Here is a 26692-nt window from a genome sequence, read left to right as displayed (position 1 = left end):
GAGATGACCCACAAGAAAATAAGCAGACCTCAAAAGCTGAACTCTGACTTACAAAGATTCTTACTAAATGTTGGTACTTCTCAAGCAAAGTGAGAAGACTCTACCTGAAGTGAAAACATTCAACACGGAAAAGAAATGGCAAGGCCTCTTCAAAATTAACATAAATTCAGTAAGAAGGCTGCTATTTTTTAATATAATGCTTAGAAGCACTTAGTCTTGCATTTTTAAAAAATCACATTTAACCATCTATAGCTGAAAAAAATATATGATTTAAGGTAGAAAACTCACCTAACAAAGGGTGATTTTTATTTCTATCTCTGGCCAAATGTCTCTTCCCAAACATTCTGGGAAAAAAGACAAAGGGAAACGTGTCTAGTAACAGATTGGGATAGATAGAATGTATATCTCTAAATAGCTAGAAGACAAATTGTCTCATCAGCAAGTACTTTCAGATAATTGAAAAGGTCCAGAGTTCTATATAAAAGAGTTTTAAAAAATTAAAAATCTTTGGGATCAGGAAGGGGAGAATACTGATTGTTCTAGGTCCAGAGAAGTAAATTAATTGTGAGGTAAATAAAGTAAAAAAGAACACCCAGATTCGTGACCTACTGGATTCTCTTCCTGTTGGATAGCAAGAAGTTCACTGAGGAATTAGCTAAGAGTTAAACAGAAAAGCTAAAGATCTCCGACAATAAACCCTCTTCTTATGTCTCTTATTCCTGTAGGCCAGGACTAGAAACATCTTTCTTTCTAGTTTCATACACTCAAACACTGATGATTCTATATCCTGATTCTGTAAAAGAGATGGGAATAAACTATTAATTACACTCACATACATCTTCTATGGCCAAGGTATTCATACATCTTCCCTGGGTTGGAGATATTTTTCATCATTTTCTCTGGGAGTTTCTTGAAGTTGTAAGCAGGCAGCATGGATCTTAGATATGTTACCTCATCGCAGGACACCAAACCTGGATAAGCAGTTATCATCCTGGCCACAAGGCTCACCTTTGGGCCAATAACTGTGTCAGAGAGACAGAAAGAAAAGGATAGGGAATTTTTGAACCATTTCCTCCACTTTGACCCCTTAAGTCACAGAGCTAATAATCCAATATCCTATTCTACCTGTATATTCATGTCTTGCAACTGCCCCAATCACGCCACAGAATACTGGTCCATTGGTGATACTGACAGAAACAAGCCTGGGGATCAGAAAAGCAACAGTGGGTAAATACCATCAGAAGCTTCCAAGTCAGGCACTAAAGCTGTCACTCCTTAGATCTAGACATCTAGTTTTAGAGCTCAGAATAGAAAAGGCCAGAGACTGCTGTCTGTCTACATCACATGATGTGTATAAAGTTAAAAAGGGAAAAACAGTCCCCATATTCATGGAGTTTTAGTTGGGGAGCTATTAGCAGCAGAAAGACTAAAAAAAATTACCTTTTATCTGTTGGTTTATATGTTTTTTTGAAGTACTTTCAAATTGATTATTTCATCTGATGTTTTGAGGGATAATTAACAACAAATATGTGAGATATGTAGAGCAAATATTTTAATCCCGCTTGACAAACAAAATAAAAAACAAAAACCCACAACTGAAGGAGCTAATTAACTTTCCCAGAGTTACACAACAGAAATCAACAGAACAGTCAGAATGAGAATCCAGTCCCCTGACTCCTAGCCTAGTGTTACTTCCACTATACCATGCTGCCTCAGATAAAACCCCAAAATGAAAAATATATCAACAGTTATCAATACATGGTTAACTGATCAAATAATGCTAGAATGTCAAAGTATAGGAATAATCAGAGGGTCAGGCTGTTGATGGAAGCCTTCCTACAGCAAATTAGTCTTTGGAATACATTTTAAAAATGAGTAATTTTTAAAAAATTCATTAATTTGTGCACAGGTTCAGTCACTTAACAAACACTGAGAAGTATGTACAGTACCAAGTCCTGGGCTAGGTGTTTAAAATATCTTGCTCTGAAAAAAAAGATTATCTTGCTCTGGAGAAATTCAGTCTCAGGCAGTGGGAAGGTGGTAGAAATTGAGGGAGATGAAGAGACATATTTATAAGTCAGCAAGACAAATACAATGTATTAGAAATCAGTACAGCCAATTAACAGAGCAAACAGAATGGACATACTAACTCATACTAGTCAGAAAAAGCACTCAGAAAGGAGAGGCTATATGATTGGACTGTGCAGGATGAAGGACTGCAAAAGCGGAGCAACAGCTTCTGTCCAGTGGGAAAAGGCAGAAACTCTGAAAAGCCTGCTGTATTTGTGCAAAACTAAAGCAGTTCAAGATGGCTACAGCACTGATGGTGTGTGCAGTAGGGACAAGTGAGGGGAGATGTGGTTCTACTTAGGCCAGGAATGGGAAAGCATTAGAAATAGGAATTATTTGGGGTGCCTGGGTGGCTCAGTGGGTTAAGCCTCTGCCTTCGGCTCAGGTCATGATCTCAGGGTCCTGGGATCGAGCCCTGCATCAGGCTTTCTGCTTGGCAGGGAGCCTGCTTCTGCCTCTCTCTCTCTCTCTCTCTCTGCCTGCCTCTCTGCCTACTTGTGATCTCTCTCTCTAGCAAATAAATAAAAAATAAATCTTTAAAAAAAAAAAAAAAGAAATAGGAATTATTTAAAAAGGGGGCATACACCATTCCAGGTGAAGCCAAGGCTCAAAGGTGGCAAGTTCTTACATAACCGGGAATAATTAGATTTACTTGATGTTAAAATTTACTTGATGTGAAAATTTCACGTGACAGATATGATATGTGGATGGAGAGGCAGGGTACAATGAGGCACAAATTACTTTCAAGTTAAATCTACAAATAAACCATTTTTAGTTATTTACAGAGAGCATGAAAAGTGGCAATGCTAACACTATTGTTTCTATGCCATCAAAACTCTCTTGCTTTCCTCTAAGGCCAGGATTGAGGACTTTTTCTTGGGCCCATTGTTCAGAGTAAGTAAGAGAAAACCAAGACCTGAACCAGACAGTTGGTTTTGCTGCCACACAATAAGACTAAACATCTTTGGATGTTTCACCATGCTTCCTTCTTCTAAAACACCCTTTCTCGCTTTCCCCAAATGTTGAACTTCCTTTCTCAACCTGGTTCAGATGTTGTCTTTATAGTCAAGACTCCTCTGTGACCCCTGGAAGAATGGCTCTGTCTTCCCATAGCAATTTGCTGCAGCTCCTCTAGCATTTTATTCCTACACTTACATTTCATGGTATTAAAATTAGTTGTTTACCTAGTGGAGGAGGCAGTATTTTATTTCTTTTTACATTCATCACACCTAGCATGTGCCTGGCTTGTGAATGCTTGCCGAGTGGATGCATTCACACATGCAATAAACTCAGCCACTAACAAGGCTATGAGAATGAACAAACCATACTATTCTCATTTCTTTCTACTCTTTCTTTCTACTCTATTCTCTCTTTCTTTCTACTGGACTTTAGAATTCCCCCTTGCTTTTCCTGGTAGTCTGTGTTCCTTCTTCTTCTTCTTCTTCTTTTTTTTTTAAAGAGATGTTCTTCACTGATGAAAAAACTATATTCTTTAACATAAGTAAATATACAGAAAGTGTTTCTGGTGCCAAAGAATTATAATGAAGAGATTCTGAGACTACATTTGCTGAGTCTCAAAAATATTCTGGAGAAACAGTCACCAACCAGAAAAGCCTGATTAATCATAAGACTCAGAAAATCATCTTTTTCTGCAAATGAACTGAAAACTGAAAGTACTTCCTAGATTAGAAAGAAGAATTTATAAAATGATCCAAAGTGAATAGGGTCACTGAGAAAGGAGACCTGGAATGTGGTTTGGGGTCTGGGCAAGGCTGACATCATGCAGAGGCCTGAGTTGTAGTCCCAGCTACTGATGTCACAAAGCAACTCTTCGGTTACATCTCTACACTTGGATTATGGGTGAAGAAGGCAAACTTAGCACCTGCTAGTACAGAATTTCCCAAAATATGCTCCTCAGAACAGTCATTCTTCTGGATGTTTTTAGGTCTTTCTGGAGAAAAGTGTTTGGTGATCAAGTAAATTTGAAATGTTGATTCAAATGTTGATGAAACAAGTTTCTTTATTATAAGACTACTCAGAACTTTTTGATACTAATGTATATTGTGAACCTCCAAGAAGGAAATATAGTTTGCATCACTTCCCAAACACATTTGGCCATGAGAATCTTTTTTTCATGATTTATTAAGGAGCCAATGTTCTACCAACTACACTTCGGGAAATTACTCAATTAGTTATTATCTTCAAGGAAAAAAACACTGACCTGGAAACTAGCTTTCAGGCTTTGACATTGTCAAGCTATGCAGCTTACCAATATAATCTCTGGATCTTAGTTTCTAGATCTTAGTTCAGAAGGTCAGATTTAAAAAAAGGAGGACAGATTAGAGGAACTCCAAGATTATATCTAGCTCTTGAAAATCTACTATATTCTAAAATAAAAAAGACCAAAAGCACAAAACTATGATCTGAGAAATGAATATCTCATTCAGGAGTAAAAGGCAGGACTCTCGAAGGCCACATGTCCATGTAAAATTCAAGAGCAGAAGAGACCAGCACTGGAAGAGATGGCCCAGCACATTTTATAAGAGGCAGCTGTTAGGTAATGAAAATGATACAGGATTTGATACTATATTAGAGAGAGAGAAGTGGGAAGTGGGCTGTAGGAGTACCTGCAGATCCCATCAGGTTTAAAAGAAGTGCCAATACATATGTGCCTTGGGCTAAGAGTTTGATTATCTATGAAGCATCTGAAACATCTTTCCTATCTGTAAAATAAAAAGTTGGGTCAGATCATTTCTAAGTTCCTTTTCAGTACTAATACTCTATAAGAATATTAGATAACATAAGATATATAATATAAGAAAATTATAGATATTAAAATGCCTCTACAATAGTATCACATTAGTAATATAGGTTTTCCCTTTTGGAGAGTATTTACATTTTATAAGAGGCAGCTGTTAGGTAATGAAAATGATACAGGATTTGAGGACAGAAGGTCTGGGTTTCATTATCAGCTCTGCTGTATGCTAGAAACTCCTCTTCTGTGGCCTTAGTTTCCTCACATGGAAAAGAGGGATAAAAACATTCACACTTGTAGCATATACAAAATATCCTATCTAAGTTGAAGTGCTATGTAATTTTTATTCATTTTGGATAAGTATGGCAAACAAATCTCTGACTTGATGTTAATGTTAAAAATAACTTTTCAAATTTATTTATGTATATACCTTCCTCAGGGCTTTCTAGTGGGGAAAAAAAAGTCATCTGAAAAATTTTAGCCCACACTGTTATAGTGCGACTAGTGGGAACATGGAATTTTCTATGCCTTTATTAGGACAAGGCTTTTGTAGAAGGTGGGAGGGTGGGGTAGATAAGGAGGAGGGAGATCAGTGAGAATTCCAGAAAAAATCAAGGGATAGGAAACACTAAGACTGAAAGGGAAGGAGAGTATTAACCAGTGGTGGTTCCTTCCTATCTTGGTAATTGCCCTACAACTTCTCTTCCCACATCTCCCCTCCCTGTAGATAGGCAGCCTTTGTTCTACATTCCCACGACATACAGATATGTTATTTGTATTATATTAATTTACACATTTGCTTGTTCCTTTGCAGTGTTCTTAAATCTTGTTATGGGTATTTGGCTCCTCCCTCTTCCACTCCATTAGGTAGAAACTTATCTTCATTTTCCCTGAGTACTGCTACTTCCTAATTCTGTACCTACTGATTCCTTAATAGAGCTTATTTTCTGATTTCCCTTAGCATGTTCCCTCCCCTGTAAGCAGATTCTGGACACTCTCAACCCCAGCTACTTGTTACTGCCTCCTACCCTGCCTGAAGAGCCCCCTGGGGCCTGAGAAGCTCCTCTCTGCCCCACCTTCCTTCTCACTTGGTCTCAGCAAGATTCTCCCAGCAGAAGCTGAAGATGCTGAAGGAGCTCTCCAGGGCATGTGCACACTCATCTGGCTTCTTATCCCCTGGAAGGCCAAAAACACAGAAGAACATGCAGCCCTGGGACAGATGACAAAGAAGGAAAAGAGAAGTTTACCTGGTGAAAGACTATGCTTGCCTCAACTGGACCAACTCCCCTGAATGAAGCCAGAGCACTTCCCCACTGGTTTTCTGTTGGGAATATTGAGTAGGATTCATGAAATGGACACTGGGACATATCAACATGGAGATTTAAAAAAAGAAGAAGAAATAATAAAATCTTGATTTAACTAATTCTACAAAGAACTGAAATTTAAAACACAAGATAAACGGATTTCAAGAACTTTTCAAAAATTCCATTTCTAGTATATAACTTGAGCTATCTACTCACATTTTTATTCACCTATAATGTCATGTATTATGATACTGCTCTTTTTCAAACTTCTCAATGGTCAGAAATATCTGATTATACTCACTTGACTAAAAGAACCAGAAAAATATGCTTTTGCTCTGATAACGATTTCTCAACAAGAATTTAAATTAAAAAAAAAAAAAAAGGACATGAGAGTAATCTTTAGTTACCCTGAAAATTAAATTAACCAGAACATCCCATTCCTTAACTATTACTAGTTGAACTTTCGATGTCCTATAGCTTGTCACAAAATACACAGCAGGGAATTTGCCTCACACATGTGTTATATGTTATGTGGGGAACAAGACTATTATCCCTCACTCACCTTTAATGCTGATGCGTCAAGTTTTCTTGTACTTACTTTCTCAAACATAAAGATCTGGCTTAGCTGGCCACCTCCTTTCTCTATGACTGTGGAGATATACAGGGCAGCCTCCTGGATAAGATGACATAAATGCAACATCCATGCTGTCTTGTTGAACTCTAGGCTGACCAAAACCATAGTCACAGTACGGAATTCGGATATGTACTCCATAGGTTGCCCTTCATCAATCTACAAAGACACAGTGAGTTATCTTGCCTGTATCTTCAACTCTCAGTATCATGTATAAGCATCTGAATTCTATATTCTATGATGAATATGAGAAAATAACTTACAAATGTCAGACACAAAACTTAAAATTCAGGTTTGAGAAGTATAGATGTACAAACCAGTACACTTGGAATTTAAAAAACTGTTTGACTTTAAACCTAATTCACTGATGAAATTTGCCACACTTTGATGTTTTCTCTTTATGAGTTAGTTTGATATGCCCATTCTATTAGTCATTATATCACTTACTAAGGGATTCATATAGATTCATATATACACAATCAATCAACACATATTTACCAAGCATATACTCTCTACCCTGTTTACAGTGTACTAGTTTCTTGAAGGAAAACTGAAAAACAGATACGTCTCCCACTTGCTAGAACTGAGAAATCTAAAATTATGACATGTCATCACAGGAACTGGTACAGATAGGGAAACCTGCTGGCATTACAACGGAGAGCAGGAGATGAAGATGAACTGGATTAATAGGAAAAGATCATATGATCTTTTGTAAATGACAAAAGATCTTTTGTAGACCAGTCAACATAAACACACACACAGTTTACATGATGACTCAAGAACTAGGAAATAACCTTCTTCAAAAGGTTTTTCGTTATGTGCTTTCGCAGGGTTTGTTCAAGCGCAGAGTCTGGATCCAACTCCAGGGCAGTTCTTAGAGTATCTGAGAAAAGGAAAACAAACAAATTGTCTCCAGCCATATGCAAAATTTATCTTTGAAATTTTGGGCTTGGGAAGAAAGGACCAAGTAACTTACCAGCACTTGTCCGGTAATGTGGCAGGTAATCAAGGCACTTGTCAAAATGCTCATCAAAATCAAATGGGTCAATGATCCGCATATCTCTTAACTAAAGAAAGGAAACCGCTCAATTGTATGCCCACCCACCAACTGCATTACTGTTGGTCCCTTAACAGAGGGGCTGAGGATGTCATTTCCCTTGTTGATCATGTATCTTTCCAGCCTCACTGTTCTGCCTCATCTAACTTCCTGGGAGGATATCCCCCACCTCCCTCCAAAATAGAGTTCCAGTGGTTGTTGGTTTGGTCAAGCCATACGCAACCACCACCAGAGCACTGCCCTGTGCAGTAGGAAGGCCTTTTCAGGACGTGCAGTGGATGGGACCAGCCTCCTACCTTCACAGCTTCATCCTCCCTCATGATTTCCACTTCAAACATGTACTGCTCACAGAGCTTCCAGCAGTTCCAGGACAAGACAATCTCATTTGCCTGAGCCAAACGCTGTGCTACCTGGACATCATCCACATCCCGCCCGATCACCAAGAGGTACTGTCGCTGCTCATCTCCAACAATAACCTGGAAAATCCGACCTGCAGATAGACCTATCCAGAAAAAAGGAGACAAGTGGTGAATAGTCAAACTCAACTGGAAAACTATGCAAAGGGTGGTGTCTGGAATCCTCACATTGCTCTATGTATCAGGCCAATCTTGTTACTGCAAAAATATTAGGTGAGCTTACCTTCAAAAATATTACTTTGCCCTGGATTTCCTCCTGTCATAAGCATACCCAGAGACATTCAAACAAACTTGGGTTGTATGGAAGAAGAATCAAGAGATCCTAGGCCTCTAAGATTTCTCTCTTTAAAATTGTTCTTCTAATAAACAACCAGGTTGTGATGGTAGAGACCTAATGGTTATGCTAAGAAACTCCTGCCACAGTGACTATACCACCTCCTCAGCGTATAATGAAGGCTAAGTGATTTTACCAGATAAAATACCAATCGGCATTTTACCAGGCTTGGGCTTTGCCATATACTTTTATTCTATCTCCTGTTTTTCTTATCCTGAGGCATTTCTTACTGCTAATATTGCTAAAAAACTGGTTTGCTTGCCAAGGAAAAAAGGACTATATCTGTTAAGCCTGCCCTTAGTTAAGTTACCCAATCCAAACTAAAAACAAAGGGAAAATACTTTCTAAAGAATTGCAGACACATACTTTTGGCCAAGATGGATTAACAGGTGGTATATTTACCATAATTCCCAGAACAAATGAAGAAACTAGAAAACACACACAGAGTAACAGTTTTCAAGATATTGGACATCAGGTAACAAAGGATAATGATAGCTGAGAGATGGGAAACAAACAAGATGAACCCTTTGGTACCCTGGTTTACTGCATGGAAGAGTTTCTAGGACTTCTCAAGGAAGAGAAGCCCAGGTATAGCCCAGAGGACACCTCAAGGTGAGGAAACAGAGCTAAGACCTGAGGAGGCCAAGCTGGCTAGAGTTTGCAGGGCATGTGAGTACTGGAGAGAAGTGTAGAGAAACAGAATTCCAGAGAATTGTACCAGATCCCCTACAAGTCTTTAGCTGAGTACTGAGAACTAATAAGTACATCAATGTCAGCAAATTACCTGAAACCAGGGAAAGAATCACCTGAAAAGTTTAGAAGGAACAATCCCCAATATCACACAGGGCTGGCAATAGTTCCTATTCCCACTAGCCAGAGTGCCAAACTTAATAATTCACAGGACGTTAGGTACACAGTACTTAGAAGGAGTTTGCCTCCAGAATGGGGGCAAAACCAGCCCTAGACTAAACACTGCTGTGGTCCCAGCAAAGTTTAAAAGCAAAACCTGAAAAAAATTAAGCTAACCACACCTCAGAAGTATATACAAGAATATTTATAGAAGTATAAAAGAAATCCAGCATCCAACAAGGTTAAATTCACAGTGTCTGGCACCCACCCCAAAATAACCAGGCATGCAAAGAAGGAAAATATGATCCACAATGAGGAGAAAAATCAATCACAATGAGGAGAAAAATCAATTAATCAAGCCCAACCCAGAATAACGCAGATGACAGAATTAGTAAATAAGAAAAGATTAAAAGTTTAACTATATTCAAGAACCTAGAAAATGACTAAGTAGAGATTATATATATAAAAAAAAGGTCTCTGTACAGTTGAAAACACTGAAATAGAAACTATCCAAAATGAAACACAAGGAGGAAAAAAGAAATAATATCAATGACTTGTAGGACAATTTCAAGCAGCCTAATATGTGTATAATTGGACAGAGGAGGTGGAAGAGAGAAAAAAATTACTTGGAAAAATAATGGCAGAACATTTTCTAAATTTGATAAAACCCAAACTCTATAGATTCAGAATTTCAATGAGCTGCAAGCACAAGTGAAGAAAACTATACCAAGGGACATCATATCAGATTTATCCAAAACCAATGATAAAGAAAAAACCCTAACAGCAGCCAGAGGGGGGAAAAGACATTATATAAAAACAAGGATAAAGATGAAAGCAGATTCCCTTTGTGACACATTCTTCTGTCCCCTCATTCTGCCTAACACTCTGTGTCTGTTCCTGTGTGTTAGGAAAGCCAGCTACATCTTTTGCTCTTGCAGGTAGTGGGCAGGATGTGCACTTTTAATTAGTGGCACTGATCCTCCTCCACAGGGCATGTGTAGCTGATTCAGAGGCCAGAGGACTTGGGCACTTTGGACAGCAGGCAAGGGTAGGGTGTTTAATTTTAACAATGTGTGTGCATCCCCCATGGGAGGTCAGGAGATACAGTGTTGGCAGGGATTGTCTGGGTCTTCTCGGGGAGAGGATCCACAGCACCAGGACTGAGGCAGGTCTGGCTGGAGGGGACAGGGCACAGTATGATCAAACCCATAGGCAGCGGTGTGTTTATGATGAGGGGCAGGGGAGGAAAATAGCACATGCCAGCTCCTTGGTTCCTGGAGAAGTCCCTCAGAGAACTCTGAGATTAGTAACCAACTCTCCTTCCCATAAACCACAGGCGCCTTTCAAACTTCTGCTTCCAAGCTGTATCTCTGTACACCATTTTCTGTGCTGTCTATTTTAGGGCAGAGGCTCAGCTTCCTTTAGGGCAGAGGCTCAGCTTCCTATCACTAGCTGAGCTCTCTCAGAATCAAGCCCACTGTTTTTTAAAGTTCCAGGCTTTAAGTCCCACTGATAATAAGCACTCTTGTTACTTCTCCCTCTCCATCTGCCTTTTGCTCCTCTGCTTGTGCTCTCTGTCAAATAAGTAAATATTTAAAAAAGAAGATATCTCACACACACAAACACACATGCACACATGCATACACAATGGAATATTATTCAGCCATAAAAAATGAAACCTTGCCATTTGAAACAACATGGATGGAGCTAAGAGTACAATGTTAAAGGAAATAAGTCAGAGAAAGACAAATATCATATGATTTCATACCTATGTGGAATTTAAGAAACAAATGAACAAAAGAGGGGGGGAGAAAGGCAAACCAAGAAATAGATTCTTAACTATAGAAAACAAACTGATGGTTATGGAGTGGGGGGATGGGGTGGGGGGGATGGGTGAAATAGGTGGTGGGAATGAAGGAGGGCACTTGTGATGAGCACTGGGTGATGTAAGAAATTGCTGAATCACTGTATTGTACACCTGAAGCTAATATAACAGTTTTTCCTCCAATAGGTAACTTTTATTAGTTTCTTATATATCTTTCTAGTGTTTCTTTATACAAATAGGAACAAACAAAAAAATTCTTATTTTTCATCTTTATATACAAGGTAGCATACCACAGGGCTTTGCATCTTGCTTTTTCTCAACTATATTTTGAAGCTATATCAGAATACCTTTTTAAAGTTGCAGAAAATCTCATTGAGTAGACATATTGTTTATTTAAACAGTCTCCTTTAGATAGTTTTATTAAAAACCATATTGCAATAAAAAATCATGTACCTATAACATTGCACACATACTCAGGTATACCTATAGGATAAATATTTAGAAGTGGGATTGCTAGGTTGAGAATAAATGCATTTGGAATCTCAACACAGATTACCAAAATTATTCTTCATAGCAGTTGTACTGCCGTTGACTCCCACTAGCAGTGTGTATGAGAGTGTTTATTCCTCATTGCCTCATCAACAGTGTGTTCAGGATTTGAATTTTTAGTATCTATAGGTGAGAAATAATCTCAATGTACTTTCAACTGGCATTTTTCTTATTATGAAATTGAGTATTTTTTCACATGTTAAAAGAGATGTATTTCTTTGTCTATGTACTATTTATTCATGTCCTTTCTCATCTTTCCCATCTCTTAAAATGTTAGTCTTTTGTTGATTTCTACGTGTTCTATTTCTAATATTTACCCTTTGTGTATATGATATAAGCTGCAGATTTTTTTTTCAGGTTGTCATTTATATTTTGAATTTTTATAGATTTTTTTTTTAAATTTATCACTCTTTTAGTAGCTACTACCTATCTTTAGCTTTAGGTCCTGGCCTTCTCTCGTATGGTAGATTCCAAATTTCTCCTGTATCTCCAGACTGCATTTTGCCACCAGGGTAATGATGTCACTGAGTTGATTCTGTTTCACTGTCCAGAGTGCCAGGAGCACATTCCCTGCAGACACACAAGACAGGATGACAAGGATCAAATATCTGTATTCTCCTGATCTGGGTAAAGCCCCCAATAAGGCAGAAAATATCATGCAAGGTGTCAGGCAAGGTTCTTTGGCCCTATACATTATACTTGGTTAAAATACTGCCTTAAAGCCTCAAAACCACTCATCATATAAAAAACAAGACAAGGCAGAAGCTGAAACATTCCTATAGTTTATTTTTTATAATCTTCCCTCCACCAGTATACTAACAGAATGGGAGGGGCACTAACTAAGAGGTTCATAAAATATAAGTTCATGTTCAAATTTAATTTCAAGGTTGGCTTAATTAAGTTTAAAAAAAGAGGCCAAGCATATGGCTATCAATGATCCTGAGAGTTCTCCAAATGGAGATTTTGCCTCCTCCTTATCTTACACATAGCTTTTGCTCTCAGGACTAAGTTTCTCATTAGTTTTCTCATGCAACTAAGTGCTTTATAGGCACTTATTTGTCTGTCATTCAATTAAGCAAAATGTAAAGCATCTTTGAACTTAATATGGGCAAGGTTTTTCTATTAGACTGAGAGAATCTTTGAGCCAGTGACTGTGCCTTCTTCATTTTGTTTCCCCAGGGCTGAGTACATATTAAATAATAAAACAATGCTGAATAAACAAATATGCCAAATTCCACCTAAATGAAGTCTTCCTCACTCACGGTCCTTTAAATATTCAGAAAAACTGAAAAATACCTGTGATATTTAGGATATCTCCTCCAAAACAAAGAACATCTGAAATCAAGTAAATGAGAGAAGATAATGCATCAAAATCAGATATACTAGATCATAGCAGAATTATATATGATTAGAAGAATGTTCTACTGAATTTTTCCTCGTATCTTATCTGGTCTATTTGTTCTCTCCAAGGGACCCTTTCCTTTCCCTTAGCTCCTCCCCAAATCTGTCTGTATCTATATCCATCTTCTTGAAAATGAAAGAAATACTGCTGTTCTCTTCAAGGTCACCCCCCTGGACTTTGGATCCTAGCCCCTTCTACTCCCTCCCTTATCTCCTCTCCACTAGATCATTTCCATTAATATCTTTAAAAATGAAAACAAAACACAAGAAAGTTTATCCACCTATTCTTGATTCTACCTTTTCTTGCTATTAGCTCCATTTTTCTGCTTCATCTCCAGCAAAAAATTTCTCAAAAGTGTTGGCCGTATACAATTTGCTCCTTGTATCCTAGTCACTCTTAAACTTTTTCTCTACCATTCTCTTCTCCACTTCAGTAAAATTTATCAAGATCATCAATGGCATTCACCTTGCTAAATTCAGTATTTTCTCACAGCACTGTACTTTATACCTTTCATTTTCAACTCAGCCAGCCCCAGCCCTCTTCTCTTAGAGACACTACTTCTACTTTGGCTTCAGCAACACCACAATATACTACCTGGCTGTTTTATAATTTCTTTTTAAAGTTCTTTCTCTCTAATCATAGTCTGTCCTGGAGTCCCTCAAGCCTCAGTATAAGGCTCTTTCTCTTTATTTACACTCTCTTCATGTGGACTCAATCAGTTCCTAACTCTAACATCTTTATGCCATCAACTCACTTTTTGTCTCTAACAAAGATCTGTTCTCTGAGCTCCAGGTTCCATCATAGCTACTGACTTCATTTTTCCATTTGAATGACTTATTGACATCTCAACTCCGTATATTCAAAACAGAACACTTGATTTTCTTTCTCAAAGTCCAGTCTTGTTCAACTCGGTAAGTGACACCACCATCATTCAGTTATGAAAGCCAAAAAAATCTTCAGAGTCACTTTCCTCACTACTTCCCACTGACAGCAATATACCAGCAAATCTTGTCTGCTAAACCTGCAAAACACATTGCAGATCAATTCGTCTCCTTATGGCTCCACTCCCTTATCCCTAGACCAGGGGTTTCCACCTTGCCTGTAACCTTGGCTTCAACATTGGAATAGCCTGTGAAACTTTAAAAAAATCCTTATTTCTGGGCTTACCCAAAGGTATCCTGATTTAGTTGGTCTGGGGTAAAGCCTAGACACTAAGGTTTTTAAAAAGCTCCCCGAGTGGTTATTTAACGTGCTGCGAAGGTTGAGAACCACTACCCTAGACCAAATCAGCATCATCTCTCCACAGTTGCTACAACTTCCTCCTCTAGCTTCCATTCTTACCACTTGCCCTCTATAAGCTCCCTATAATGCAGTCTCCATGAGGCAGTTAAAACGAGCTATAAAAGTGTAAATCGGATCACATTACCCCCTTGCCAGAACCTTTTAACAGTTTCCCTTTATACAAAAATATATAATCCAAACTCCTTGTGGCCTACAGAGTTCAATGATCTCCAATCTCACCTCAAGCCACTCTTTCCCCCTGCTAGTTATGTGTTAGCCACACTGGTCTTCTTAGTTCCTAGAACACAGCAAGCTTCCTCTCATTTTAGAAGCTTCGCACTTGGCATTCTTCTGCCTGAAATACTTTACTCCTCACTCTTCACAAGGTGTTTCTCTCGTCCTTTGTGTTTCAGCTTCAGAGGAGCCTCCTATGACCATCTTACCTAACAGAGAAGATCTCTCACTCTACAATTCTTTTTTACCACTACACCCTATTTATTTCCTTTGCGAAATGTATAATCTGTAATTATCTTGTTATCTCTCCCACAAACATGGAAACTTCAAGAGGGCAACTATTACATTTTATTTTCCCTTGTACTTCTATTATCCAGTAATTCCTGGTGTTATAATATAATTTCCATCTCTCCCTTTCATCTAAACTTGATGAGAAAAATCCAAAGGCCTTTCACAAGTGTTCCTCAGGGGTAAGAGGCAAGTCAAATAAACAAGTTCCTAAAGGAGATTCCACAAAGTAAGAATTCTGGTGAATCTCAGAATTATGCACATGACTGTATGGACATTGTCAATAAAAGAAGGGAATGTTATATAAGTACCAAAGGTTTCAGGACCAAAATAATTGCTGGGGGTAGGTCTAACTAGAGGAGGTTTTGCACACCCTGCACCTTTTACAGTGCATATCAGAGAATGGCACTCAAGGGCACCGGGGTGGCTCAGTTGGTTAAACATCTGCCTTCAGTTCAGATCCGATCCCAGGCTCTCTGCTCAGCTGGGAATCTGCTTCTCCCTCTGCTGCACCCCCTGCTTCTCTTCTTTCTCTCAAATGAATAAATAAAATATTTAAAAAATATTTAAAAAATTAAATTAAATTAAAAAAAAAAAGAATATGTACTCAAAACATTTACGGCACATATAAGGAGCTATTTATTTTTTCTTCCCCAGATTAGGCTAATTTCCACGAGCTTAATATATGGCAGAAGATGAAGAAAACACTCAGTCCTACTTCACAGGATCAAAATGCAGTAAGAAAATGAGAGAAAGTGTTTTGTAAATTATATTGGATATAAACACATGTGGCACATTACATTATTGTTAGAAGAGGCAACCTGAGGAATACTTTGTTTTGAAATAAGATTTAAACATTCAAAGTAAAAATTAAAATTAGTTTCCCCCCTTTCTGAACATTGAGTCAACAGGATGTGAAAGTAGGTAGAATGGGAGATACAGGCAAAAATCTAGCTTGTTAGTTGCAAAAAAGAAATAAAATAAAAGCCTGCTTCTCCCTCTCCTCCCAGCTCATGCTCTCTTTCGCTATCTCTGTCTCTCTCTCTCTCAAATAAACAAAAATCTTAAAAAAAAAACAACCCAAAACATGAAAAAGGAATGAATGAATGAATGAATGAATGAACGATGATTAACACTAAATGAATAACCTTTTAGTATTTTTTCAAGTAGCCCAAACCCCCTCCTGTTACAAACCCTCAGGAACCCAGCACCACACCTCCTGACTTCCCTACAAAAGTCACTCACGCTCCACGATGTCACTAATGTAATAACTGAAGATGTGGGCCAGTTTGTCCATGTCATTTTCCGACTTGCAGGTCAGGCTGAACCTATCCATTAATGCTGTAAACCCTAGCCGACAAAACAAAAATTACGTTAGCTGCAAATCCTGAACTTTTAGGCTCTATTCCCTGCTCGTATCAGGCCAGTGTAAAGAAGCAGATCTCCTCCAGTTAAGTAATTGCATGACCTTTTAACAAGTGTTCATATTCGGGACCTGGCTGGTAGCTGCCGCCTCTGAGAATCCAGGGAGCCACACCCCCTTCGTTTCCAGGAGCTGCAGATCAAGATTCACCCACAAGCACCCCCTTTCATCTCTAGCCTGTTACCCCGTTTCTGCCATGTCCTCTTTAAGCTCTCTGGACAAAGAGAAATAGGATTTCTCCCCCACGTGAGGGACGGAGAGACCAAAGACGGGGGGATGGATTAAAACTTTATGGACAACTCAGATGGCGAGCTCCTCGAGGTCAGGCACCTTCAGATCACTCATCTTCAGATCCATGCCACAAACTCTACAGTATTTGTTAAGTGAGCGACTCTCGAAGTAGCTGCTGGATTTCTAATTCCTAGAGCGGTGGCGGGCACACACTTAGGGACCCAAAAAGGAATTAAGTGAGCGGAAGAAAGAACTGGCTGAGGCGGTATGCGTATTGGGAGAAAACTTGGGTTCAAAGCCTGCCGAGTGGTCCCGCAAAAGTCCTTTCCCGTTTCTGAGTTTCCTTTCATGTCTGAAGTGAACTCTAGGACTACGCCAGACCATTCCAGGAGTCCTCCAGCTCTGAAACTGACCCTCCAGATTTCTCGAGGAGGCGGCGGCGAGCAGTTAAGCCGCGCCTTTGCTTGCCTCAGCGCCAGGCCCGTAACTGCCGACGCCTCTCGGAGCCGGGCCCCAACTGCCGCCCCTCGGGGAGGGCGGGAGAGCGACGCGCCTCCCCTCACCCGTCACGTGGACGCCAAGGAGGACGCCCTGGGCCGTGGCGAGCTCGGGTTCCGATCCCCGGGGCTTCCTGAACACCAGAAGGTCGGGAAGCAGCGCCGCCAACCGGGCCTCTACCGGCCAGAGAGGCGGCAGCGCAGCCACCCGCTCGCCGGTCGCCATGACGGCGGCGGGGCTGGCCGCCAAGCTACCGGAAACGGGGTTTCTCCGGGTAGCAGCCAATCCGCAACGATGGCCTTGGCGGGTCCCTTGAACCAACCAATCAGTGCGGGCCTTCTTGGGGGCGGTGCCAATCCGGCGCGGCCGGACCTCCGGCCCCTTCACCCCCGTGCCCTGCTTGAGACCTCTACGAGGTAGATAAGCAGCGGACTTGGAGAGGGGCAGTGCGTTCCAGACAGGCTTGAGATGACGCTTAAGAATCTTGAACCGTGAGCATGCTTCTGCAGTAAGACAGATGATCTCAGTGTCAATAGAGGGGTCTTCTGTCATCAGAGTGGAATGCTGGCTCATTTGAATTTCTAAGGGCAGTGTTCCATTTAGCATCTGACTAAAGCAACCTCAGTATGGTCTTTAAATTTCACACTCTTAGATTAAGGCTATGTAATAGTCACTGCCTTAACTGTTAGAGAATTTCTTCTGTTTCTCTTATCTGCCAGGACAGGTCTATAGGGTGTCTCCTGAGAGTGCTCCTGGGGTTACTTTGCTCTAGATCCAGCTCCTGGTTCCGTGTGTGGTAAAGGCCTATCTGAGGTTGCCCGTCAGTCGCTCAGATTCTTGGGAGAATTCACATTAGTAACAGGATGAGTATGTTGTCGATTTTTAACAATCAGGAAAGCATCCGTGTTTTTTCTGCAGAAATTTAAAAAAAAAAAAACATCTAAAAATTACAGCTTCACTATCTTTAGTTCTACAAGACCCAATCAGTGCTGTTTCGGTGATAACTGATGTGAAAATGTTGGGGTTTGGGAGCAAACAGCCAAGAAAGAATTCTTGAAGCATCTTCCGTGCAAAAGCTTTTATTAAAGCACAGGGACAAGACCCTAGGGAGTGAGCAGTGGCTGATTATATCCTTGCAAGTTGGGAGGGCGTTAGGGATAGTGTAAAGAATTTAGGAGCAAAGTTTCCAGGATCTTGAGGGGCCATTTATTACCCTCTACTAAAATCTTAGTCATGAAACCCTCCAGATGTTTTATCAGTGGGCCATATGCTTGGAGGATGATTGCCAACATATATTTTGGGGAGTAGACATAAAGAAAGCTTCCAGACGATTTTTTTTTTTTTTTTTTTAATGTTAAAGAAAGTCCTGGAGGATAGGTTAATGTCAAGCTAAGGTTGCCTTTTGCTGTTAGCAAGGTATTAACATGTAGGCAGCTGAGTTCCTAGAGGAAGGTCACTCTGCCTTTTCAAGTACTGGTCAATGGACTGTGAGTTGTAAGGAAATTTAATTTTCTTTTTCTGTATTTCTTTTACCTTTGTTCTCCCCATCAATAACTGAAAGGCTTATTTTGCTTGTGGAATTACTTCATCAAATTTTGGTTAACACAGTAGTAAGACGAAATATACAATCAGTGCACAGGTGCAGAGAATACTTCCTTAGCAGGAGGGAGGGCCAAAAGGGAAGAAAAGAGTAAGGAAAAGACACACAAGTAAGAGGCCTGGACACTGCAAATTTGACACTGTCTATGGAGCTCCCACGTCTGTCTACAAAGATCACAATTTCGACATTATAAACACAACCTAGAACCTAAGAAATGTGAAAATTCAAAAATCCCTTTTTAGTATTTTTACAAATTTATTTTAAAAAATAACAATTGCAATGACATCAATGATCGATCATCTGTATTCCCCCTACTGCTAGGAGAAAAACCTATATTGTTGAGTCCCAAAGGAAAATCAAGACATTATTATCAGGCACCCAACAGCCAGAAAAAGCTCTGTTGGTCCAGTGGTATAGACACCGACATATGTTCAATGTACCAGTGCAATTAAAATATATACATTTACAATTATCTTGCCAAAAAGAGCACTCAAGAAGTGAAGTAATTATGCATTAAACCAATTATTCACTCATCCGTTCACTCTCTGCGTCTATGAAGTCATCACTACAGTCACAAGGACAAATAAAAGAACTAGTAACAAAAAAAACCCAAACCTCAAACCCCCACTTTGTGGATTATGATGTGTTAAAATGGCCACAACAAAAGGGTCAGGAGCTATCTGAAATGCAGTGACAAAATGACAACTGAAGCATTTCTTTCAACAAAACACAACTCAAACTTGCGGGGGGGGGGGGGAATTCTGCAACAATATGAGGTTGATACTACTATGTACAAACTTACAGACACAAATAAATAGCATTTTAGAACTGCTGTTGGCTTAGATCTGAGGACTTTCTTTCTGATCTCTGTATCTTACTTTCTGATCTCTGTATCTTAAAGACTCCTAAACAAACCAAGGGTAGAAACTCCTCATTGCTTTTCATGAACTATCATCTGAAAATCTTGGGGCTTACTGAATAAAAATCAACATCTGAAACTAAAGTCAAGAGCCAGAAGTTTCTGGTGAGCCTATCAAAGGATTTGGTCTTTCCTGTCATCTGAAAGCCAGGATAGAGGGCTATAGATACCAGGGACTAGAGAGAGATTTTACTTCCTGCTTTCTTTGCATAGCTCTGTTCCTCTTTTTCCATCATTCCAATTATTTCCCTTCGTGATGTTTTCTTCAGAGGGTTTATTTTCCCTCTTAATACAATAAGAGTAATAAAATTAAAGAGTCAATTCTTACTCTTGGTATTTAAATCAAAACCAAATGATCTGTAAAAGAATTAGGTTTTCCTTGTTTCTAGAGAAGGCAACTCTTTTCTCAAGTATCATCATAGTTTTCCCCAGGTTCAACATCTAGAAATAAAATTAGAAGTAGAATAGAAAATTTCTGAGGCACAGTCCTTCTGGGAACTATAGCCCAATTCTTGACCCTGCCAGCATCACCACTACCAGTCGCCAGCTTATCCCCAGAAGGTGGATGCAATGTAAAAACCTTTCTGCTATACAAGGCCTGTGTAGAAAAGGGGAAACATGGAAACTGGCACCAAAGAATCAGCTGCCAGAGGAAGAAAAGAGAAAGTTCACTCTCTGGGGCTAACACAAAACAAAGTGCTGCAGGAGTGAAGCCAACATTCACCTTAAACTCGACAAGGTAAGCTGGAATATATCCAGGAGAGTGTGATTGAACAATGCTTTCCAGATAGAAACTGTCAAAGAGCAGTTCTCAGACCTCTTCCTTTCCATGCTTGTTAAAAAGTTATAGTATATATAAATGTGAATTACTCTTTTCACCTTAGTGATCCATCCCTGGCATCCATCCACTGGAGAATCATGCTATGTGGCAACACATGGGTATATATACTACTTTCTCTTCTGTTGGACTACAATACGTGTGAACACTTTTCTTCCCCTAATGCTGTCACAAAGCCTATGACTGAACATCTCTAGGGGCACCCGGGTGACTCCGTCATTTGAGCACCCAACTCTTGATCTCAGTTCAGGTCTTGATCTCAGGGATGGGAGTTCAAGCCCTGCACTGGACTCCATGCTGGGTGTGTGGAGTCTACTTTAAAAAAAAAAAAAAAAAAAAAAAAAAATCTTGTTTGGCTCTCTATTTAGGAGTTACTACAAATGTCCTCAGCACTTCAGCACAGAAGTTGTATGGTTTTTGTTCTCTACTTAGGAAAGGCAGTTTCAAGGTCCAATACCCTCTAAATTGTCTTATAAGTAGCAGAAGCAAAAACTATGGTCCAGATGATCTATCAGCAGACAGACAAAAGACCACAACTTGCCAAAGCTTAAAAAAAAAAAAAAAAAAAAAAGATTCAGGAATTTATACTTTCAGTGCTTGAGACTTGTTTTTCTATCCCCAGAGTTAGCTTTTCTTGGTTGGAGTCCAAATACCAACTTATCATCTGGTAGACAGAGATTCCTATTATTACCACAGATAATGAATATATCTCAGACAATTTATTGTTTCCATGTCATGAGATGGAACTTCCTTGCCTGGAAGCCACCTCTGAATACAAAGTGTCCAGTGAGTCAGCATGAGATCCCACATCAGAGGGATGGATGCTGCTTAGATTCCATGGGAAGGAGTGGGCATCGGCTTCCCTGATTTCAGTCTTGGTTAAGAAGGTTGTTCTCCCTTGCTAAGATGGCTGGCTGGCTTCAGAAGCCAAAGTAAGTGCTGTGTGTGCACTTATGTGCACAGGTCCCTTGCATCATCCTAATCCACGAAATGTCAATGTCATCAACAGTCTGAAATAGGTCCTGTCTGAAAGGGCGAGACAAAGGCTTGCAACTTCAATTTGCCAGACATTGCTGCAATTATAATACTGAGCCACTTATTAAAAACTAAGTGGTTTGTCCTGTAGAAAAGGGCAGCATGGAATCGTCAGTGTCCTATTGGAAGAGGTGATCAATTTCCAGGAACAGTGGGAAACAACGGCCAGGAACATGACCTTGATCTGCTCCATCATAGGGCCTGGGGTTAGGACACTCGGATGATCTGTGTCATTGCTTCTTCATCTGCTTGGTTTGGATCCTAGAGACAAAGAGTAATAGTGATTAAAATCCTTTGTGAAAGTAATACGGAACTCAAGGCTCTCACTTTTCATCACCAAGGGGAATACACAGAATTTTGCTAAGTAAGCCAAAGGCCACGAATGCATCTAAGTTGACCGACGTGGATTAAAATGCAGCTTCGTAAGGAAAGAAGAGATTAACAAACCTCTGTGTAAAACGACTGTTAAGTCTGGCCTGGCATTCCACTTCCAAACACTCCAGAGTTGACACTGTATCTCTTTCCTATGAGAACCTGTGTTGTGTTTTACCTTTCAAGTTTAAGGGTCTTTTAAGTGGCCAATAGAAACTATGTCATTTTGTATTTTTGTGCCATGATTTTCTGATCATCATATTTAAATACTAAGCACTTAGCAGGGCTGGAAAGGACATTGACATTTGTGTTAATGCACTCATTTGGTAGATAAGCCTGAAGAATGGATGGATAAAGTGATTTGCCTGGGGGCGCCTGGGTGGCTCAGTGGGTTAAGCCGCTGCCTTCGGCTCAGGTCATGATCTCAGGGTCCTGGGATCGAGTCCCACATCGGGCTCTCTGCTTGGCAGGGAGCCTGTTTCCTCCTCCTCTCTCTCTCTGCCTGCCTTTCTACCTACTTGTGATTTCTCTCTGTCAAATAAATAAATAAAATCTTTAAAAAAAAAAAAAAAAAAAAAAAAAAAAAAAAAAAAAAAAGTGATTTGCCTGGACTACAGTAAGAAAGTTAGTCAGCAGCCCAGCAAGAACTAATGCCCAAATCTCCTGGCTCTCATTTCACTATTTCTTAACTATTTCCCTTTTCTTTTCACTAAATTTTGCCTGCCCCCTCTCACTGAAAACCTGCAGTGTTAAGACAGGGATCAGTCCTTGGAAGCTTTTTGTAACACTCCACAATAACCGCCTTCAGTTCCTCCACACCAAAGCTCTGAAGCATCAACTGACGTGATCTAAGAAAAAGCTAAAAGATTTCTGGAGGTGGCAGGACTGCAGCGGGGTCCTGGAACAATGAATAAGAATAATAACCAGCATTAACTTAGCCCTCACCATGCACCAGATAATGTGCCAAGCTGGTGTCCAATATGGCTTACTGTATGAAATCCCCACAATGGTCCTATGAAGTATCAACAGCAGCCTACTTTATAGGTGAAAGAACTCAGGCCAAAGGAACCTGAGTAACTTGACCAAGATCCTGCTAGCACACAGAATCAGGAGTTCCTGGCATAATGCCCACAGATGGCACTCTGTAGCCACACACTGCATGAACAATGAGAAAGGAGGGGCTCCCAGACTACAGGAAGGAATTAACAGCACTGAAAGAGGAGTCTGTGCTCCTGTGTGGAAATACTGATGATTCCCAGTTGGACACTGAAAGAGATGAGGAGGCCAAGCTGCTTAGATGTCATACAGAAACAGTGTGGGATCAGATGCAGTAAAAAATAAAAACCAGCATGCATCCTTGAGCAGGGGACCAACATGGTTAAAAAAGCACTACCTTCTAAAGACCGATTTGGTGGTAGTATAGGTGGGATGCAATGTCACACAGAATAAAGTAGCAGGAAATGGGAGGAACCATGAACTCAACACACATTTACCGAGTGCTTGTTCTGGACTGGGTATTATGCTAAGTCCAATCAATACAATGGAGAACAAAACAATCCTCTACTCTCTACACAGCTTACAGTCTAGTGAAGGAGACGTTGACTGAACAATGACACAAATAAAACAAGTCGATTATTATGATGCTCAAAAGAAGAGGAAGATGTGAAAAAATAATGAGATTGAAGAGACCTACTTGGGCTCCAGCCTCAGACTTAAACCAAGACCTAAAAGATAAAAGACAGTCATGCTTTATAAATTAGCTATTTTCAAGACAAAGGTCCTATGGCAGGAGACAGATCAATGAACTGTACAGCAAGAGCATAAAGACCATGAACAGGAGGAAATGAAGTCAGATGTAGGCAGGAGCTCGATTGCACACGTGCCTTTTTGGCCATGATAAACACTCTGGACTTTAGTCTAAGGGCAAGTGGGAAATGGCAGGAGTGGAAGGGTTTAAGCAGGACAGTGATGTGAGATGACACACATTTTAAGAAGACCACACAAAGATGTGAAGGAAGAATGGACTAGAGAAGCACAAGAATGGAAGAAAGGATACCAGTAGGCAGCTATTACATGAATTGAAGCAAATCAAGGATTTCTTCAGGCTGATGCCAGCTGGAAGGGAAAAAAAATGCTGTTGACTAATTCGGATTATTATTTTAAAGGTAAAAGCAAGAGGACTTTTTCAAGAACTGGACAATTTAAGCTTCAGCAACTGGGTGGATGGACAGGTCATTTACTGAATGACTGGTTTAGGGATAAAAAATAGAACAGAAATCAAGAGTTCTCTTTTGGATATACTAACTCAGAAATGCTGATAAGTACAATCAGTGGAATCAGAGGTAAGAACCAGTGAAGTACAGCAGTTACAGTAAGTTCTGGAATTGCACCAGGTTTGAATTTCAGGTACACCATTTTATTAAGTATTTTACCTTGGGCAAACTACTTAACCTCTCTAAACCTCAGATTCAACTGTAAAATGGAAGTTAGAATTCTTACCTCATGGGGCTTGAGGCTGCTATACAGGGTCAATGAAAAAAAAGTTCTTACAAAAATGCTTCATGTAATGGCTGGCACGCAGCAGTTAAGTGTTAACCTGCTGATGATTGTGCTATTACACTAGGAGACAATAAACTTTTTCTTTTAAAATCAAGAAAAATGAGAATTATAAGAAGGAATTACTAGGAATAACTGGCAAAGATGAGAAGGAAGAAAGGGCACTTGACTGAACACCTTTAGTACTTTAAGGCAAAAAGGAATCTGAGAGAGACAACAATGCATTCAACTTAGAGAATGTAGTTAGTCTCTGGTGTGAAAGTAAAAAGAGGACTCTGAATGCTCTTCCCAAGAAAATACAAGGCAAAAAGAGAAGAATGAAATGTATCCTCTACTTACCTGCATATGGGGACTATCCTTTTCCTTTGGAGAGAAAAACCGTCCACCTTCACCCCGCTTCCGAGCCATGGCGTGACGGTGCCGAGACTCGTGCAGGTATTTCTAAAACCAGAGAAATAAAGGTACTAGTCGGAAGCAGCACAGTTAACTCATGCACAGATTCTATTTTCTGAAGTTCAGGAGAGGTGTCATCAGAGCTGCCAGTGGCAATTATGAATTACATTATTACAGAGAGAGCTTCGGAGGAAACACTGGTAGCAGCTGACCATATATTAACTCTCATAAAGACATGAAAGCTAAACGAATAATAAATAAAAAAGATTTCCCAAAGGTGTAGCAGCAATCTCTATCTACCCTTTCCCATACACATCCTCTCCTTCACCTCATTAACAAGCCAAATTTTAGTTAAGCAGATGACTGCTCAGTAAAAAACACACAAAAATCAAAACCCTGCATTTCCCTGCCTTGTTTGCAGGCTTAAGTTGGCCATGTAATTAAGTTACAGCTAATGAGATGTATGGAGCTTCTTCAAAGTTTCCTTGAGAAAGAGTGCCTTTCTTGTTCCCTTTCTACCTAAGCTGGAGCCCAAGCACTCACCCTGGACTATGACTGGCACACTAAAGTATCAGAACAGTGAGACTGGAGAAAGCATCATGAGGACCGTGGAAATGGGCTACCAGCCCAGGACAATTTCTCTCTGGATTTCTCTTGTGTAAGGGAAAAAATAAACTCTTTTAAGCCCCTGTTACTGTTTTGTTATGGTAGCTGCAGCCACACAGAGCAATGACAAATGCAAACTTGTATAAAGCTAATAGCTACTTACTTTCAATTGTTCGGCAGGTGCTCAAGGAAACAAACCATATAAAAGGTAATTTCAAAAGTAGAACCCTGCCCTTTCTCTTCCTTCTTTCAATGTTATACACACCCTTCTTTCCTTTGGGATTTTTCCTTCTGCCTCTAGTTTAGCCCGGGCTTGCCTCCTCTTTAATATACGGTGGTACTGTTTGGCGTTCACATAGAGAGGCTCTTCTTCGAGCATCTCTGCCCCAGGGAGAGGGATTCTTTGGATAGCAGGTACTGAGCCAGCACCGGGCACCATCTACATGAAAAGAAAACCACAGCTTATTAAATAGCAGTATGGACACAGGGAACTGCTTCTCAGTCCTGTTACATTATTTTTTCTAAATGCTACAAAGAGTAGCTTTTATAGAGCACATAGTTAAATACAGATTCCTGGAGAACATTTATACTCACAGTCTGCATTTTAAATCAAAATTCCAGAGGACTGTCATAGGGAACCCAGGAGTTACAATGTCCACCTATGACTCCATTTCTAGAAAAATCTGCTGCCATCTAATGGTCAGGAACAGTAATCATAGACAAATAGTACAAAGGTAAGTTGACCAAAATGTCTACAGTTACATAATTAGCTACTTAACTTATTAAATAATTTAAACCTAATTTTTCTAAGCACACTAAACTAAAAACTCTACTAAGTATATGATGAAACCAGTAACAGGTTTCCATTCCCAACTTTCCTTCCCAACTAAAACAACTTTGAATTGGATGTGTTGTTTCTTCTTGTAGCTTCCTCCACCTGTGTGTGCAGGCTTCTACTACTTGTTCTTAATTTACCCATTTTAAGTATTGTGTCCTGCCATCCATTTTGGACAAGAGGCCTTAGCCTCCACTTACCTCACTACTCACCTCTCCCTCCCTATCTTCTCAATGTATTCATAGCATACATGTTTTGGTTTCTTTACTGACTACAATCTGAATTTGAGCTTACTTTTTATTTCACTGGCTGTGGGCAATATATTGCCGACTTCCCAAAGATTAGTAGCCTGTGCCTACATTATTTGAATTCTGAGTAAGATTACTCAAAA

At 39.8% G+C, this 26692-nt stretch overlaps 3 protein-coding genes across 12 annotated transcripts in view; 1 reads left to right on the top strand and 2 right to left on the bottom strand.

The window, feature by feature from the left end:
* Positions 1 to 17385, bottom strand: part of LOC131833936 (adenylate cyclase type 10-like) — a 40977-nt gene extending 23592 nt beyond the window's left edge. For all 3 annotated transcript variants that reach the window (XR_009354693.1, XM_059177884.1, XM_059177885.1), the window contains exons 1-12: positions 17213 to 17385; positions 16241 to 16345; positions 13087 to 13125; positions 12217 to 12360; positions 8114 to 8319; positions 7737 to 7827; positions 7555 to 7643; positions 6728 to 6919; positions 5914 to 6035; positions 1126 to 1202; positions 833 to 1022; positions 289 to 344 (exon numbers count right to left, since the gene is read on the bottom strand). Coding sequence is in view for 2 of the 3 variants with exons in the window: in XM_059177884.1 (XP_059033867.1) it covers positions 289 to 344; positions 833 to 1022; positions 1126 to 1202; positions 5914 to 6035; positions 6728 to 6919; positions 7555 to 7643; positions 7737 to 7827; positions 8114 to 8319; positions 12217 to 12360; positions 13087 to 13125; positions 16241 to 16345; positions 17213 to 17372 (1471 nt within the window). In the remaining variant the exon portion in view is untranslated. The remainder of the gene's footprint in view (positions 1 to 288; positions 345 to 832; positions 1023 to 1125; positions 1203 to 5913; positions 6036 to 6727; positions 6920 to 7554; positions 7644 to 7736; positions 7828 to 8113; positions 8320 to 12216; positions 12361 to 13086; positions 13126 to 16240; positions 16346 to 17212) is intronic.
* The window catches only part of TREML1 (triggering receptor expressed on myeloid cells like 1), a 74861-nt gene that overhangs the window by 33922 nt on the left and 14247 nt on the right, over positions 1 to 26692 (top strand). The gene's annotated exons all lie outside the window — the stretch shown is intronic.
* Positions 18983 to 26692, bottom strand: part of NFYA (nuclear transcription factor Y subunit alpha) — a 29267-nt gene continuing 21557 nt past the window's right edge. For all 8 annotated transcript variants that reach the window (XM_059177893.1, XM_059177886.1, XM_059177890.1 and 5 more), the window contains 3 exons: positions 25732 to 25905; positions 24807 to 24908; positions 18983 to 21800 (listed from right to left, as the gene is read on the bottom strand). In XM_059177893.1, the coding sequence (XP_059033876.1) occupies positions 21747 to 21800; positions 24807 to 24908; positions 25732 to 25905 (330 nt within the window). In that variant the 3' untranslated portion in view covers positions 18983 to 21746. The remainder of the gene's footprint in view (positions 21801 to 24806; positions 24909 to 25731; positions 25906 to 26692) is intronic.

This window comes from Mustela lutreola, chromosome 6 (assembly GCF_030435805.1).
Source record: "Mustela lutreola isolate mMusLut2 chromosome 6, mMusLut2.pri, whole genome shotgun sequence".
Lineage (NCBI taxonomy): Eukaryota > Metazoa > Chordata > Mammalia > Carnivora > Mustelidae > Mustela > Mustela lutreola.
This window is presented reverse-complemented; position numbering and strand designations above follow the sequence as displayed.